Below are 15,544 nucleotides of genomic sequence, written 5' to 3' on the forward strand. Positions count from 1 at the left end.
ACCAATCGGACGCGCACCGGGCGCCATAGTGTTTAGCACCGGGCGCGCAAGTGTTGAGGTGTCTATACTTGCATTAAAAACAATATTAACACATGCCCAATGGACAAGTCATCGGAGAGTGGGTTCCAATCTCTTACTGTACATGTGTACATAATACTATAATTGCTTTTCACCCCAGGGGTATAAATGGGTACCTGCGAGGGTAGAGGTTGATAATGTGTATGCAAAAGCCACTGGAGCACCACAACAGTTCATGGTTGTATACTCCCCAGGGAGCAGAGAAAGGTTAAAGGAATGTTTTTGGCCCAATGACCAGGACACTAATGTTAAGCGCATTGAGACTTTATTGTGAGATGTGCTATGTAAGAACTACTTACTGTTATTATTATTTTTTATTATAGTGTAATATATCCAACCCATATTCTGCGCTTGCGATCACTATTCTTTGCTAGCTGTACATGTATATGCAAAGAATGACTAGTAATATCGACTCTTATATAGCGCAATTCCAAAGAATGATCATTGTGCTCCAAATTTAAATCCTTGGACCATTTCAGCCCCCTTGGAAGTATACAGCCTGCGTTGCACAAGTTTATAGCGCACTGAGCTAAATCAATCACAAGAACCATCTCTGCCATCACAGGCACCCACTTATACCCCTGGGTGATGAGAAGCGATTATAGTAAAGCATCTTGCTCAATGACACAAGTGTCATGACTGGGACTCAAACCCGCACCCTAATGACTCAGCAGCGAAGATTCGAGTCCGCTGGCACTAATTTGCTCGGCCAAGACTAACGGAGTGCACACGCACCAAGGCAAACGTTCCCTGCAAACAGAAATACACTTGACATACATTGTAAGCACGGAAATCCCTGCTTCTGTAAGCACCAATTATTTGCTTACAGTTATCTTGGGCCCAATTTCATAGAGCTGCTTAATCACAAAATATTACTTGAAATGTTATGCTTAGTAGAAATGAGCACGATACCAGTTACAAATTGTACATGTTACATGGTATTTTGGCTGGTAAGCATATTCTGGTAAGCATAATTATTTGATGCTCTACTTTTTGTGCTAAAGCAGCTCTGTGAAGTTGGGGCCCGAGTACAGAGTTTCTTTCCAAGCTAGCGTTATTAAAGCCAGACACTCAAGACAAGAAATCACATACAAAACACAATAAATGGATTGACAGCGACCATGAACATTTTATTGTCAATGTTTAGGATTGTCTCCTAAAGGGGAAAGGTAAAAGCATTATTGATGACCTTCTTGGTATTGTGGTTTATGTGTTTTGACAGTCAACTTGTTAAAAGTGACTTAATATGGATAGTATTTTATTTTTGTGTCCTAACGGATGCTAACCCTAACTCAACCCGTAAGCCCGGTTCAAACTTCCTTCTCAACTGTTGTGAATTATTTGTTGCGAATCTGTGACATCAAAATTTGTAACGCATTTGCATTCACAGGAAGTATTAACCTTCCCTAGCATGCTTAACCTTCCCTAGCGTGCAGATCACAAGGTTATCGAAACATAGGGTTGTCGGAACATAGAGCAGCTTGTTCTTTACTTCAACGCAAAATGATGCGGCCCAATTCCTTCACTTCAAGAGGTTATTGAAGGAGGCAGTTAAGAATACAGCTCAGTAAATTTAACCTGGTTTTTTTTAATTGATGAAAGCAGGTATAAAAATTGGTCATGAGTAAGTTACCTTTCTGGTAAACTGTTTAAAGTTTAAAGTTTTTACCTTTCTACTTCATTTTTTTTTCTCTTTTAAAGTATTAATTATGGACAAAAACATTCATACTCACTGCACACATAGAACCTTTTGGTTTCAAATAATACAAAAAAAAACATTTCAAGAAGAATTTCTACAAAAATGTTACACTGTTGCACAATTTTCCTTAATACTGTTTTAAGGCAACAGTAACAGGCATTATCACAAGACACAAGGCGTGGTTTAGAATAATTAAATAGTGATAAATCATTTTTTTTCTTTTTTCTTTTTCTTCTTTAAAAACGACCCCAATTGTATGCGCCATTTATTTGTGGCTAGGAATGGTCTTCCTCGGGCTTCGCCTTTGGGCCATTCCTACCCACAAATGACGCGCACCTCGGGCATGATCCTATTCCCAACATGGACTGGCCATTTCTAAACAATGATAAATCATGTTTGTGTTTTGTTTTTCTTTAGAAATGGCCACAGACCTTCAAAGGTTTTTAAGTGATGATTAATTTGGGGTTGAACAATGAGCCTATAGTTTACATCAAGTTTCTACTCTTGCAAAAGAGGGGTTATCCCAATTAAATTATTCAATATCCTACATGTACTGGCCTCTTGCAAATGACTATTGAGCACTTTTACAAAACATTCAAGGGGGGGGGGGGCGTGTTCAGCCTCACACTCTGTGAGCTATGAACATTGCTTTAGACAGCTTGAAAAGAGAAAGCACAACATGGACCGTTTACTTTTTGAAAACCCCACATTTCAAGCACAACATTTACAAAATGCCCTGTTTCATCAACAAGACAACCACAAAATGCTTTTGAAAACATTTATTTGTCATAAAAGTAACCACCAAGGAATGCTTAACTCCCAGGTAGGTATGGGACACGTTTCTTGACGATCCGGGTCGGGACAAGTCTATAAGAAGACAGAATTCGCTTATGGAGGAACCCTGAGCAGTTTCAAAAGTTTACAGTGCAACTTCGGGTGCGACAATCTATTGCAATCAAAATAAATGACGCAACAATATAGAGTTTACATAAAGCGCAAACATGTTTGCCATCGAATCTTCCATCTGGCATTGTCCAACGAAAAAAAGTACACAGCTTTAATATGAAATCGAGCTTAGCTGTTCCATCTCGCTGTGTCCCAGCGATTGGGTCAGGTACCACAGATTGTGTGACCATGGACCCAACTGTTATTATGATATGAATATTGATTACTATAAACGCCCTAATCGTCATCTTGATCCATTCCACCTTGCTTGGGGGGCTTGGGCCCACCGGCCTGTTTCGCCATGATGATCTGAAAAGAACAGAAAGCAAGATGGATTCAGAGGTGAAATAAAACACAAAAAATATGTAACCAAATGTAATCGGCGTTTCAGACTAAAGAAAATAAGTTAAGTGTATTAGGGACCACCCACAGTTTCCAATATTTTATTATTATATTTTATTAAGTCTTCCCCCCCAATGTCATACTCTTTGTACTATCGTGAAAATGATGACAACTTTTGGACGGCCCCTCATCGAAACCATTACAAACTCATCAAAATCCAACTACTGATGTTTCATTTAATTCTGTTGGACTAAGGACTCTGTAAAGTGATTATGCTGTACATGGGGGATCAGGCATACTGTCAGAGCCAGAGTTTCAACAGTTTGGGTGAGGAGTTTAAACATACATATTTAATGTAATAATTTATGTAGCCATTCCTCGAAAAAAATAGACATAAAAAATGCAAATAGTCTCATTTTTACCTGATCTACTCTAAGCACAGTGACGGCAGCGTTGGTAGCTAGTTAAATACAGCAGTGATTTTATCTGATCTACTCTAAGCATATTAAATATAGTAGTGATTTTACCTGATCTACTCTAAGCACAGTGACGGCAGCGTTGGTTGCTAGTTAATTACAGCAGTAATTTTATCTGATCTACTCTAAGCATATTGACATTAGTGCTAGTTAAATACAGTAGTGATTTTACCTGATCTACTCTAAGCACAGTGACGGCAGCGTTGGTTGCTAGTTTGATTCCCCAGTATTTTGTCAGATAGGCGTCTATTACTCCAGCCTCCAACATGTCTTTCACTCCAGCACCTTCAGCCTGTAATATCACAAAACAAAAAGTATATTTGAAGAGTTAAATGCAGTGGACACTATTGGTAATTACTCAAAATAATTATTGGCATAAAACCTTTCTTGGTGACGAGTAACGGGGAGAGGTTGATGGTATAAAACATTGTGAGAAAGGGCTCCCTCTGAAGTGCCATAGTTTTCGAGAAAGAAGTAATTTTCCACGAATTTGATTTCGCGACCTCAGATTTAGAACTTGAGGTCTCGAAATCAACCATCTAAACGCACACAACTTTGTGTGACAAGGATATATTTTTCTTTCATTATTATCTCTCAACTTTGATGACCGATTGAGCTCAAATATTCACAGGTTTGTTATTTTATGCATATGTTGAGATACACCAACTGTGAAGGCTAGTCTTTGACAATTACCAATAGTGTCCACTGTCTTTAAGTGCCAATCCTTCACAACGTGACACAAACCCCTTATTTCACTGCATTTAATAATAATAATAAAACACATTTTAAATAATACGATACTTTACAAAAAGCCAGTGCAATTTCATGAGAACAGGGGTGATGTATTCAATTTGTTTTAAGTGTTTTTTTTAGTACCTGTAAGAATTCTAGCTGCACAATTTTTAACACGATGTAAAGGTGCAAATCGTAGAGTGAGGAAGACCTGCATGCAGAGCATTACAATAATCAATCCTGGACATAACTAGAGTTGTAACACACCTGCATCTCAAAACTTTGCAGATCCAACAAAACCCAACAATAAGAATGAGACGTAACCATACCTCAATGTCAAATCCAGTATTCTGTTGGCCTTCTTGGTGAGCTGCGTAGAGCTTAGAGAGAACCTCGGTGGCCTTGACGCCGACGTTCTCCGCCAGCGCCCTGGGGATGGCTTCAAAGGCCTGGGAGTACTGCTTGATGGCATACTGGGAGAGCCCTGGGATGGTCTCGCCGTAGGAAGCTAACCTCTTGGCTAGCTCGATTTCTGTGGCGCCGCCACCGGGGACAAACCGTCCATCCTGATGAGAAATCAATTGTTGAAATAATGTACTTTGTTCAGCGATGGGCACAATCAAGGTGATTTTGAAGCAATGTGGTGCACAAGCTATAAAACCAGGCATAGTAACTTGTAAACTACAGCATGACATCGATCTTGGCAGCTTGATTTTTCTTTTAACTGTTCTTTTAACTGTACAGAAGTATACTTTTAAGAAGGCGCTTGTGGATATGGGCAAAAAAGAGAATAAGTGTAGGTGACTTAAAGCAAAACTTAAGGACATGTGGTTGATGTCGTTACCTTTGTGAGTGCCTTGAATGTGTTGACTCCATCATCAACTGCACGTTCAATATCATCCATGAGGTTGTCAGTGGAGCCTCTGATGACAATGGTGGAGATGCAGCTGGCATCATTATCTGCAAGAAAAAAAACACAAAGATATATAATTATGATTTTGTTTTTTTATTGACTCATCTAAACAACTTGGTTTTTCCCCTGGTACTTAAAGCCATTGGACCCTTTCGGTAAACAGTATTGTCCAAGGCCCACACTTCGTGTATCACAACTTCTATATCAAATAACAAACCTGTGAAAATTTGGGCTTAATCGGTCATCGGAGTCGGGAGAAAATAACGGGAAAACCCACCCTTGTATCCGCGCGTTTCGCCGTGTCATGACATGTGTTTAAAATAAATCCGTAATTCTCGTTAACGAGAATTTATATTGTTTTACTGTTTTTTTAAAAAGTAAAGCATTTCATGGAATAATATTTCAAGAGAAGTATTTCATCACTACCTTCTGTAAACCATGTAAGTTATTTGTAAATCTGTGAACCTTTTTTTTTTTTCTGTACCGAAAGGGTCCAATGGCTTTAAAAGCAGTGGACACTATTGGTAATTACTCAAACATAATTATTAGCATAAAGCCTTGGTAACGAGTAATGGAGAGCTGTTGATAGTATAAAACATTGTGAGAAACAGCTCCCTCTGAAGTAACGTAGTTTTCGAGAAAGAAGTATCTGAAAGCACACATTTTTGTGTTTTTCTTTCATTATTATCTCGCAACTTCGACAAACTCTTGAGCTTAAATTTCCACATATGCTGAGATACACCAAGTGAGAGGACTGGTCTTTGACAATTACCAAAAGTGTCCAGTGTCTTTAAAATTGATTGAGGCGTCTCAGGTCATACGCTGTTGTGTTGTCGTACAAGATAGTGACTGAGAGTGTCAAAACACTCTTAACCACCGCTCAATAAATCTTCACTAACAAATCCTGGCCAACACGGAATGAAATCAACATGAGTCACCCAGTTCAAAAACCATTCCATTACTGCTCTATTACATCATCAGAACAGAGTAACAAATACCACTTTATTTTATTGTTGCATTTTAGTTGAAATCTTGGCCAAATACAAAAATTGATTGAGGCGTCTCAGGTCATACGCTGTTGTGTTGGCGTACAAGCCCTCACCTTGCTTGAAGATTACACAGGGTGTATCTCCAATCTCGGAGATGAAGACGTGATCACAGTGCCCCGCCTCCTGGGAGGTGGGTGGGGTCAGGCGAGGGAGTGCCGTCGCTCCGATGACCTTTCCAACGCGACGCAGATCCCATTTGGAGTTGAGGCGCACAGCCATGATCTTGTACTTGTTCAGGAAGTGCAGGGCCATGTCGCCAACCTTTCCGCCGCAGATGACGACGGTGATGCCAGCATCGGCAATGCCTTTGATTTGCTGTGGACATGATGGTGGTTTTATTATGTGATATATTGTTTAATTGATCCAATTTATTTTCAGTAGTATTTTTATGATTGTGTGTAGTTCATATTATGTATTGCATGTATGCAAAGAAATTTTCCTCTATAGTAGAACCATTAAACTGAATTGAATTGAATTGAATTGAATTGAAAATAAGGACAATTACTTCGATCAGTATTTGTGTTATCTGTTTTACAAACATGTGACAATATTAATCCTTAAATATGACAGTGGCTTATACTGAAATTGTCATGTTGGATGCAAGCGACTCATTAGCTTGTACTGAAATGCCCCATGGCTTATATTCTTTTCTAAATCTTTTTTTGTAAAAAAAAAGAATTCAGAAAGAATGAGGCTTGTAGGCCCAAGTATCATTGGGTCAAGATTCCAATCTCATCCGAACTCAAACATGCTGGTGTGGAGTGTCATTGGATAAGAGGATTGAGTTTTTACCTGTGGGCAAGTGGGCATAGGGAGTAAGAGTTTTAAGTATGAACTGTTTTATCAAAATCTCACCAGTTCTAGAGAATTCTCCTCTCCTTTGCTGTAATTCAGAAGTTCAGTTGCAGATTTGATCAACACTGTACCCTAAGGGAAAACAATGACAACAAAAACATCAAAAAATGAAGAAATTCTGGTGCGAGAAACGATGGGGATCCAAAGACCAATCCACACATTGGAGATAATATGCAACGTTGTTTCAATCTGACAACATTTCTTATGTTTTAGCCAAAATACCTTGATATTTGGTCGGAGTGGGGGTCCAAAAACAAGAGCTTCTGAAGTTCTCAAGATGTTCTCTGATTTTTTAACCATTACAACTTTTACATTTTGACTTGGGGTGCAAAAGGAAAAGCCTTCTGGGGAATTCTGAGGTCAATTCACAAACCAAGTTTGGAGTTGACATTATTTATCACTCGGACAAAGTATACACATACATACACAAACTTCCGGCTAACTGGTCCTGCTAGAAAAGTTATGGGGGGGAACCCCGAGTACATAGTATTTCCACCATGCAAAGTTCCAAATCTTACTTACAAATCCCTAATTTCGATATCAATGTTGTAAGCTTAGAAATGCTCCTATTCGAGAACTCCTATTCCAGAACAAAAGGCACACAAAATTACACAAAGTTACTTACTTTTGTTTCGGTATGCGATGCCTCGATAGGACAGGAGAAAACAGCAATCTTGGCGTTGTCAACTTTCTTCAGAGTTCCCTCTACAATTTTCTTGAAGACCATGCCTTGAACAGCACTTGAGCTTAGTACTCCAGACCCCTATAAAAAAACATCAAACATTGCTTTCATTTTTTTCATAATCTTCTACTGGCTCATGTAGGGCAAAATTACGCGCATTATTTAGAGGCGCGTTCTGCATTGTGTAAGAAATCAATAGCTCCACTTGCATAACGCGAAATGCTACAGGTACGCCGAGGTCACGCGCACGTTTTTACGCACAGAGAACAGCTATTGTCCAATGATCTGCCTCCTTTATGAGTGTGATGTCATATGCAATGGGTCTATACAAGAAGTTGATTTTTATGTTTTTATGTGTTGGGAATGGTCAAGGTAGTGTTCATATTTTTATCGGAAAATCTCTGTGAATATTTGTAATTGTTTTTAAGCAAAAGAAATCTGTCTGGTTTATCAAAAAGAATATGCACATTTTTGTTTAATAACGCACAAAAACATCATCTTAAACACAGTCTGAGGTTCACTCTATCCTTAAGTTTGTCTTTTCAAGAGAGGTTTGCAGAGACACAAGCTGTGGTTGTTCTTTGAATAAAAAGTGGTTAAAAAACTGTACAAGTGTGGTCTGAATGGAGACAGAAACGATCAGAGCACACTGACCAAAACGTTGAGTTCTTAAACTACTGATTCTTCTCAGAACCATCACAATTCATTAATTACGAGGTGTCTCTGCAAACCTCACGTGATTTCAAATCCTTCTCAAGTTTATACTTACAAGAATCTTAGTAGTTCGCACGTTGTCTACATTGAAAGTGTTTGACCTGGTTTGTACAGCAACTGAAAATTAAACAGAACTTCAAATTAACAAATGATATGCATAATAGCCTTTCTGCATACTATGTTTGTTAACAGACAGCAGGGCCCAATTGCATGGCTCTGCTTACCGCCGAATTCTGCGCTTACGATCACGATTCCCCGCTTACATGCAAGCGCCGAATTTCTGCGCTAGCCTTGTAAGCGTAGAATGCCTAGTAACATGGAGTAGCACGCGCAGGAGCCAAAATTCGCCGCTAACCCGTGAAATACGCTTGCCGTAAGCACAGAATTCCCTGCTTCCGTAAGCGCTGATTCTGTGCTTTCGGAAGCCAATCGTCATTGTTTCTCAGTACACACATCGCTACCAGGGGTTAGGGACAACAGGTATCGATCTGGCCTGTTGCCATGGTAGCAAGGCTGCAGCCGAAAACAAAGCCGCGATCACAAAGAGTGCAGCATCCTACCCCTCACGTTGTTTTTCACCTGTAAACCATGGGCTAAATCTGTGGTGCTTTTGACAGTAAAACGGCCAGGCCTTGAATTTCATTCTTGAAGGGGGACAGCAAGTTCCCTCTGGTAAGGGGCAATTCTATGAGGACAATGTAAAACTGCCATTGATCTTTCAGGCCCGAATACTCCGTTTTTGAAAGGGCAAGGGCACCAAGGCATTTTCTCCTTAAAAAGGGCACCCTATGGGGAAATTGTAAACTTCTACTGGAGCATTTCAAGGACACCAAGGCAATGACCAGGGGGCATGGAGGCAATCGCCTTTGTTGCCTCCGTGAAGTATCAGGCCTGATCTTTGCAGAAGGCACCACAGCAAAACAACAGGGCACCACGGCAATCGCTGTGGGTGCCGTTGCTTATTATGAGGCTTGAACGGCCACAGGTTCAATTTCATGAAGCCTGTAAGCACAAAGACTTGCTAAGCACGGAAAAATATTGCTTAGCAGAAACTGGTTTCCAGCCAAAAGTCCATCAAGTTTACATTGTTGTGACTGGTGCCCCACCCATTTTATACTTAACCTACAAATTTGCCAAGCAGAATTGAAATTGGTCTACTTACTGCATGCCTTAGCGATGAGCCCAGCAAAGAAGTCTTCATTGCCGTACTGTTTGCTCATTACAGATGTCTTGATTGCCCTCGTTACCTCAGCTTCATCTTTGAGTTCTTTCAGAGCTCCACACGATAGATCCGGGAGTATCTCAAGGGTTTTCTTGCAGGCGAGTTCATAGCCTTCGATGACTTCTGTAGGGGACAGGCCCTGTGATCGAACAGAATACAATAGCAATCAGATGCTGAAGCAAGGTTCTTATATTCAATTGAATCAATTAGTTCAGTTTTATACATTTGAAGACTAGATGGTTGACTCAAAAGAAGATGTTTATTGGTCCTACATGGAGGAAAATTTCCTTGCATTATGCAATACATAAAATAATTACACACAAACAAAAATACATGTTGAATACATGTTGAATATAACAAGTAAACAATATCTCAGCAGTAGGTAATTGGGCTGATCACTGAGACTGACAGAGTGTGGTATGAAGGAGTTGAGGTACATGTATTGCATACAAGGTAAAGTATATGGAAGTGACTGCCACCTCCTACCTACATGTACCACTCCAAGGTCTGATGAAATATTTGTTTAGTGGATTTTCAATGTTACTTTTGACAGCTTCAGCACTAGATAGAACCCTTTTTTTCGGCAAGTTTTATCCAGGTCTATGTCTGTCCTAGTATTTGTTAGGCTTGTTACACAACCTTTTTCATTTTATTGGTATCTTGTTTTCTTGCTCCATTGTACCAAACCAAACACAGTTATGGCTAAAAGCATTAACACGACTTATCTAGGACTGAATTCTCTTTTCCTTACCATTCTTAGAAGGTCCTCTGCATACTCAAGGAGCGCCCCAGCGAACACCAAGACAAAGTTGGTTCCGTCTCCAATTTCCTGCTCCATCTGCTGGGATGCCAAGACCAACATCTTGGCTGCTGGATGCTGGACCTACAGGTGGATGGAATTTCAGAAAACAAATGTCTCAACATCAAAAAGAAAGAGGTGTACAAATCAATCAAGAAAATCAACCCAATTTCAAGCTCAACCAAAATTCAGGCCTGATACTTCACCGCGGAAACATAGGCAATTGCCCGCATGCCCCTGATCTTTGCTTTGATGGTCTAGAAATAATAATAATCATAGTAATATAGAACACTTTGTTTAGCGCCAGTATCGCCTAAAGAAGGCGCTCATGGCGCTTGAGGAAAGAAAGACAAATTAGGACTGAGGATTGTGTGAGTATGCTTGTTTGAACAGGTGAGATTTTAAGTTTGTCTTGAATGCTGTGATGGATGGAGATGATTTGACAGTCAGTGGGAGTTGGTTCTTACAGTAGAAATTCTTCATAGGATACCAAGGATTAAATGCCTTGGTGCCCTTGCCCTTTCAAAACACAACCCTTTTAAAACCCACCCCTTTTAAAACCCAACCCTTTTAAAACCCAACCCTTTTGTGAAAAGGGCTTGAGAAACAGTTCGCTCATAGATTTTGTTCATCTTGTTTTACCTCAAGCTCTTTGATGATGGTTGCAGCATCGTTGGTGACAAAGAGTTTCTCAATGTGATTGATGACCATCTTGTTCATTCCGAATGGACCATATGCAGACCGTGTCGTCTGGGCAAGCTCCTTGCATGCTGTGATATTACGGTAAACTGCCTCCTCAAGACCACCATAATGCTGGACAAGTAAACACAATAAGATGTTAAATTTGTACTAGCTATTTTTGTATACAGGGTGTGTAAAAATGTTGTAATTTTTCAAGGAAACTTCCCAACAAAATAATAATAATGAAAACTTGTAAAGCACACAAACCTATCAAAGTGCTCATGGCGCTAAAAACATTTAACGATAACATACAAGTATGAACAATAACCAATTTGAAATGTAAGCCTAACCCTAATTTTAACTGATACAAAACACATTTGTCCACACTTTTTAAAGAAATTATAGAAAGAAAGGTTCCCTAAAAATATTACCTGCTAATTACTGTAGTGGTTTTTTTTTTATATTTAAAAGAAAATTAACAAAAATAACTTTTTGTCTCAGTGAGACAATGTACAACGGATTTATGCGATTCGCCTGAAAATATTGCTCTGTGAATTTGAATTATTAGAATGTTGCTAATGCTATGAAGATGAACAATCATGACAATTTTGGGACGTAAAAAACTACAATGCAGTATGCACCCCGAAAACCAAAAAAAGGGTGACTTTTATGAATTGGGAACAGTCAAATTATGGTTTTAGTTGAGCAAGTAGAAAGATCTGAACAAAAATTCACACTTGGACTCGGAAAGCATTTTATTTTCCCCAAAATGTGTGATGTTTTTACAACAAATACTAAAACAGCATTGATAATTAAGTTCATCAAGAACAAAGCTGATCAAAAATTCCACCGGTGGGCAGAGCACAATAATACACTAATTAATATAGGACTGAAAATGTTGGTGCTACATACATTATTGTCTGTACATACTGACATTGACAATGCTGACAAACACATTGTAAATGTAATATCAAATGACATTGTAGATTTTGTAGGACAGAGAACATGGTCCATGGAGAAAGTGGATTGGTAAAAATAATAATAAAAATTTATAGTAACAAATCAATTATCACCTGTATAAAACATCCACTACCACTGTCTTTTTTGGTAAACTTTAAATAACAAAGTAGGGTTCAAACATCAGTGAATTACCATTTTAAAAAATTAAGTAAAATTTAACAAACAAGCAGGATCACTTCATTCACTTTTCTCAATCTCATCAGATCACCAGATCTGCACCTTATTTATAATAAAAATAATATTTATTTAAAAAATAAGAAATGTTGTTTAAGAACAGCCAGATTAGAGGTGTTTGTTTTTAACAACAGGGTAAGGAATTCGGAGCATGCCGAGTGTAACGATATTGACCCACTCCCAAAATCATACCGTAACTGGTCAATGTAATTTCCCTATGCAATATCTACGAACTTTCCCATGCCGTGACATTGACACGGAAAATACTACATACAGCCACACATTTATTGTCTACAATTTCAACATTGGAAAACAGTTAATATTTTCTTACCTTGGCACCATCTTTCAGCATCTGCCCGATGCCGGGAGCTTGTGGAACTCGTAGAGCCATTTTTCACCTCTTTAGGTTGACAGAATATTGAAAATGTAGCACAATTTCACGTGGAAATTTCTAGAAACAATGGTTACTAACGCCTGAAAAAGTGCACACGGAATGACCATGCATTGAAAATCGGCGGCGAGTACCATGTGCATTTTTAGCCGATTTGGGAATTCTGCCCATTTACGATCGAATCACAAGAGGGCGTAAACTAGTTTTTAGATACCCTGCAAGATTTTAACAAAAATTTTACCACACAGGCGAAGTAGGATTCTACTCTACTCATTGACCTGTGCTTTCTGCTCTACTCCATATAGTACTGTACAAAACCAATGATTGCTGAAACCAACGGAGGGCTAGATAGGGCGCCCTCTGCCTTGTTAATCATGGATCATTATAATGTGTTTGCAGAATAGCATGAGTTTTTATGACGAAAGTGTCAGAGAATGCTACTCAATGCTAAAGCATAGGGACAGAATCTACACAGTGCTAAAGCATAGGGGAAGAATCCTACACAGTGCTAAAGCATAGGGACAGAATCCTACTCAATGCTAAAGCATAGGGCCAGAATCCTACTCAATGCTAAAGCATAGGGCCAGAATCCTACACAGTGCTAAAGCATAGGGACAGAATCCTACACAGTGCTAAAGCATAGGGCCAGCATCCTACTCAATGCTAAAGGATAGGGCCAGAATCCTACTCAATGCTAAAGCATAGGGACAGAATCCTACACAGTGCTAAAGCATAGGGACAGAATCCTACACAGTGCTAAAGCATAGGGACAGAATCCTACACAGTGCTAAAGCATGGGCCAGAATCCTACTCAATGCTAAAGCATAGGGCCAGAATCCTACTCAATGCTAAAGCATAGGGCCAGAATAAAGCATTAAAGAGGAAGAACCTTAATCAATGCAATGCAAATTAAAGTTGACAAAATTAATTCAATTTAATAAAAAACAGGTTTATTGAAAAAATCCATCGCAATTACAAAACTGAGTTCCACATATGAATGTCAAATAATCACATAAAAAACAAATTTTAAGGTTGCGTTTAACCATAGAGCTATACATATTGAATAATAATAATAATAATAATCTACATTAATATAGCGCTAACTTGCTCTGTGTTTTGAAGCCACCCTGGGAACAAACATGTTTGATGTGTTGCATGACTATGACACGATTTAATTCACATTGACGCTTTTTTTTTTAATTCGCCGTGTGCGCTTTCCTACGCAACTGCCCATTACATCTGTCTGCGCTACGAAAACTTAAAATAGTATACATGCCTTTGAAACATGACGCAAATGACGCTCGCAGTTAGGACGCTCATCAGCAGATTGTGCGTTTACATTTGCTGCATCTTTTGGTTCGATGACACATAGAAAATAACAAATGCACTATCATGCAAATAGCCGTACACTTGCCGGACAAAATATCAAGCTTTTTGTATTCGTTTGTACATGAACATTTGATGCGCCCACACGGCTTCAAAACTTTATTGCGTGTATAATGGGGTGTTAGCACTCTAGTCACATCAATATATATAGCTCTATGCATTTAACAGAAATCTGTCATAATAATAGAAAGTGCTTCCAACTTTGAAATTGTTTTGAACTTAAACCTTTTTCTTGTGAGAAAATTGTCTGACCAAGGTCCTATTGTGGGTGAGCATTCATTGCTCACTCAAAGTTATGTATCCCAAAAACCGTTTTTGTGTGAAAATGTATTGAACATTAATTTTTAAACAACAGTTTGTGAGAAGTAATTTGTTTGCCAAGCAAGTGTGTTTAACAACATTTTGTTGCAATTCCATGGAAGCTAAAGATTGACAGCCACTGTTGAACAATGGCAAAAGACCATTACTTGCTACAAACTTAAATCTCCTGCCATGTTTAATTCACATGTTCACTGCAGGGTTACAGGACACATCTCTTGAATGTCACATAATGCAGGTTTCTTTCACTAATTACTTTCTACTAGAGAAGGCATAAAAAGATTATGAGATGTTAATAACACAATGACACTATGAAAAGCATTGTATGGAATAGAGATTTAAAAAGCATTCATAAATACCCCAGACAGTTTCTCTACTCCTATTGGTGGAGAGCGCGTCACGTGGGGGTGTTTAAATGGTTGATAATGACCAGTGCTTATAACTGGCTGGCCTCTGCACAAGATTATCACGCAAAATGCAATTCATACTAGCTATTAGAAACAACCCTTAATCTACTTCTAAGTGCGCGCACGTAATCTATTTCTAAGCTTGCGCGCGTACACACAACCCACGCACAACAGACTCTCCACAAAGGTTTTGAAAAAAATATTTCAAAACTCAAATTTTAAACGGTCAAAGTGTCTGTACATGTAATTGTATTTTTGTAATGTTTTAAACAAAAGGGCATTTATGATTCCGAATAAAAAAGTAGTGACTCATTCTTAAATGTCCGTTTAAACCTTGCAGGGTCATTGCCATGCGCTCAAGACCCTCGCCCAAGCCGATCACACGTAACAACCTGTCGCTACCCTTTTATTCCCTTATTAAAGACACTGAACACTATTGGTAATTTACTTGGTAACAGGTAACGGTGAGCTGTTGATAGTATAAAACATTGTGAGAAATGGCTCCCTCTGAAATAACGTATTTTTTTGTGAGAAGAACAAAAATTTCTCACTCAAATATTTGAATGACTTCAAGCTCGAATTTTGCATCTGAAAGCACATAACTTGAGCAACAAGGGTGTTTTTTCCTCCATTATACTCTCGCAACTTAGACGACCGATTG

General features: G+C 38.9%; 1 protein-coding gene across 1 annotated transcript; it reads right to left on the reverse strand.

Annotated features, from left to right (window-relative positions):
* Positions 1 to 1,183: 1,183 nt before the first annotated feature.
* Positions 1,184 to 12,895, reverse strand: LOC139947223 (T-complex protein 1 subunit theta-like). Its single transcript, XM_071945098.1, has 12 exons — positions 12,713 to 12,895; positions 11,149 to 11,319; positions 10,459 to 10,590; positions 9,648 to 9,846; positions 8,541 to 8,602; positions 7,715 to 7,852; positions 7,090 to 7,161; positions 6,288 to 6,549; positions 5,117 to 5,232; positions 4,602 to 4,838; positions 3,713 to 3,832; positions 1,184 to 3,031 (listed from the first exon to the last, which is right to left on the reverse strand). The coding sequence occupies exons 1-12, from the start codon at positions 12,770 to 12,772 to the stop codon at positions 2,960 to 2,962; spliced, it is 1,641 nt and encodes a 546-aa protein (XP_071801199.1). The 5' UTR covers positions 12,773 to 12,895; the 3' UTR covers positions 1,184 to 2,959.
* Positions 12,896 to 15,544: the final 2,649 nt, after the last annotated feature.

This window comes from Asterias amurensis, chromosome 14 (assembly GCF_032118995.1).
Source record: "Asterias amurensis chromosome 14, ASM3211899v1".
NCBI classification, from domain to species: Eukaryota; Metazoa; Echinodermata; class Asteroidea; order Forcipulatida; family Asteriidae; genus Asterias; species Asterias amurensis.

What these genes read in the sequence shown, in the direction of transcription:
- LOC139947223 (XM_071945098.1), bottom strand. Translation starts at nt 12,772, where the DNA reads ATGGCTCTACGAGTTCCACAAGCTCCCGGCATCGGGCAGATGCTGAAA. An exon ending in TGCTGAAAGATGGTGCCAAG is followed by an intron (nt 11,320 to 12,712) that starts GTAAGAAAATAT and finishes TTACTTGTCCAG; the next exon opens with CATTATGGTGGTCTTGAGGA. An exon ending in CATCGCATACCGAAACAAAA is followed by an intron (nt 7,162 to 7,714) that starts GTAAGTAACTTT and finishes GTTTTCCCTTAG; the next exon opens with GGTACAGTGTTGATCAAATC.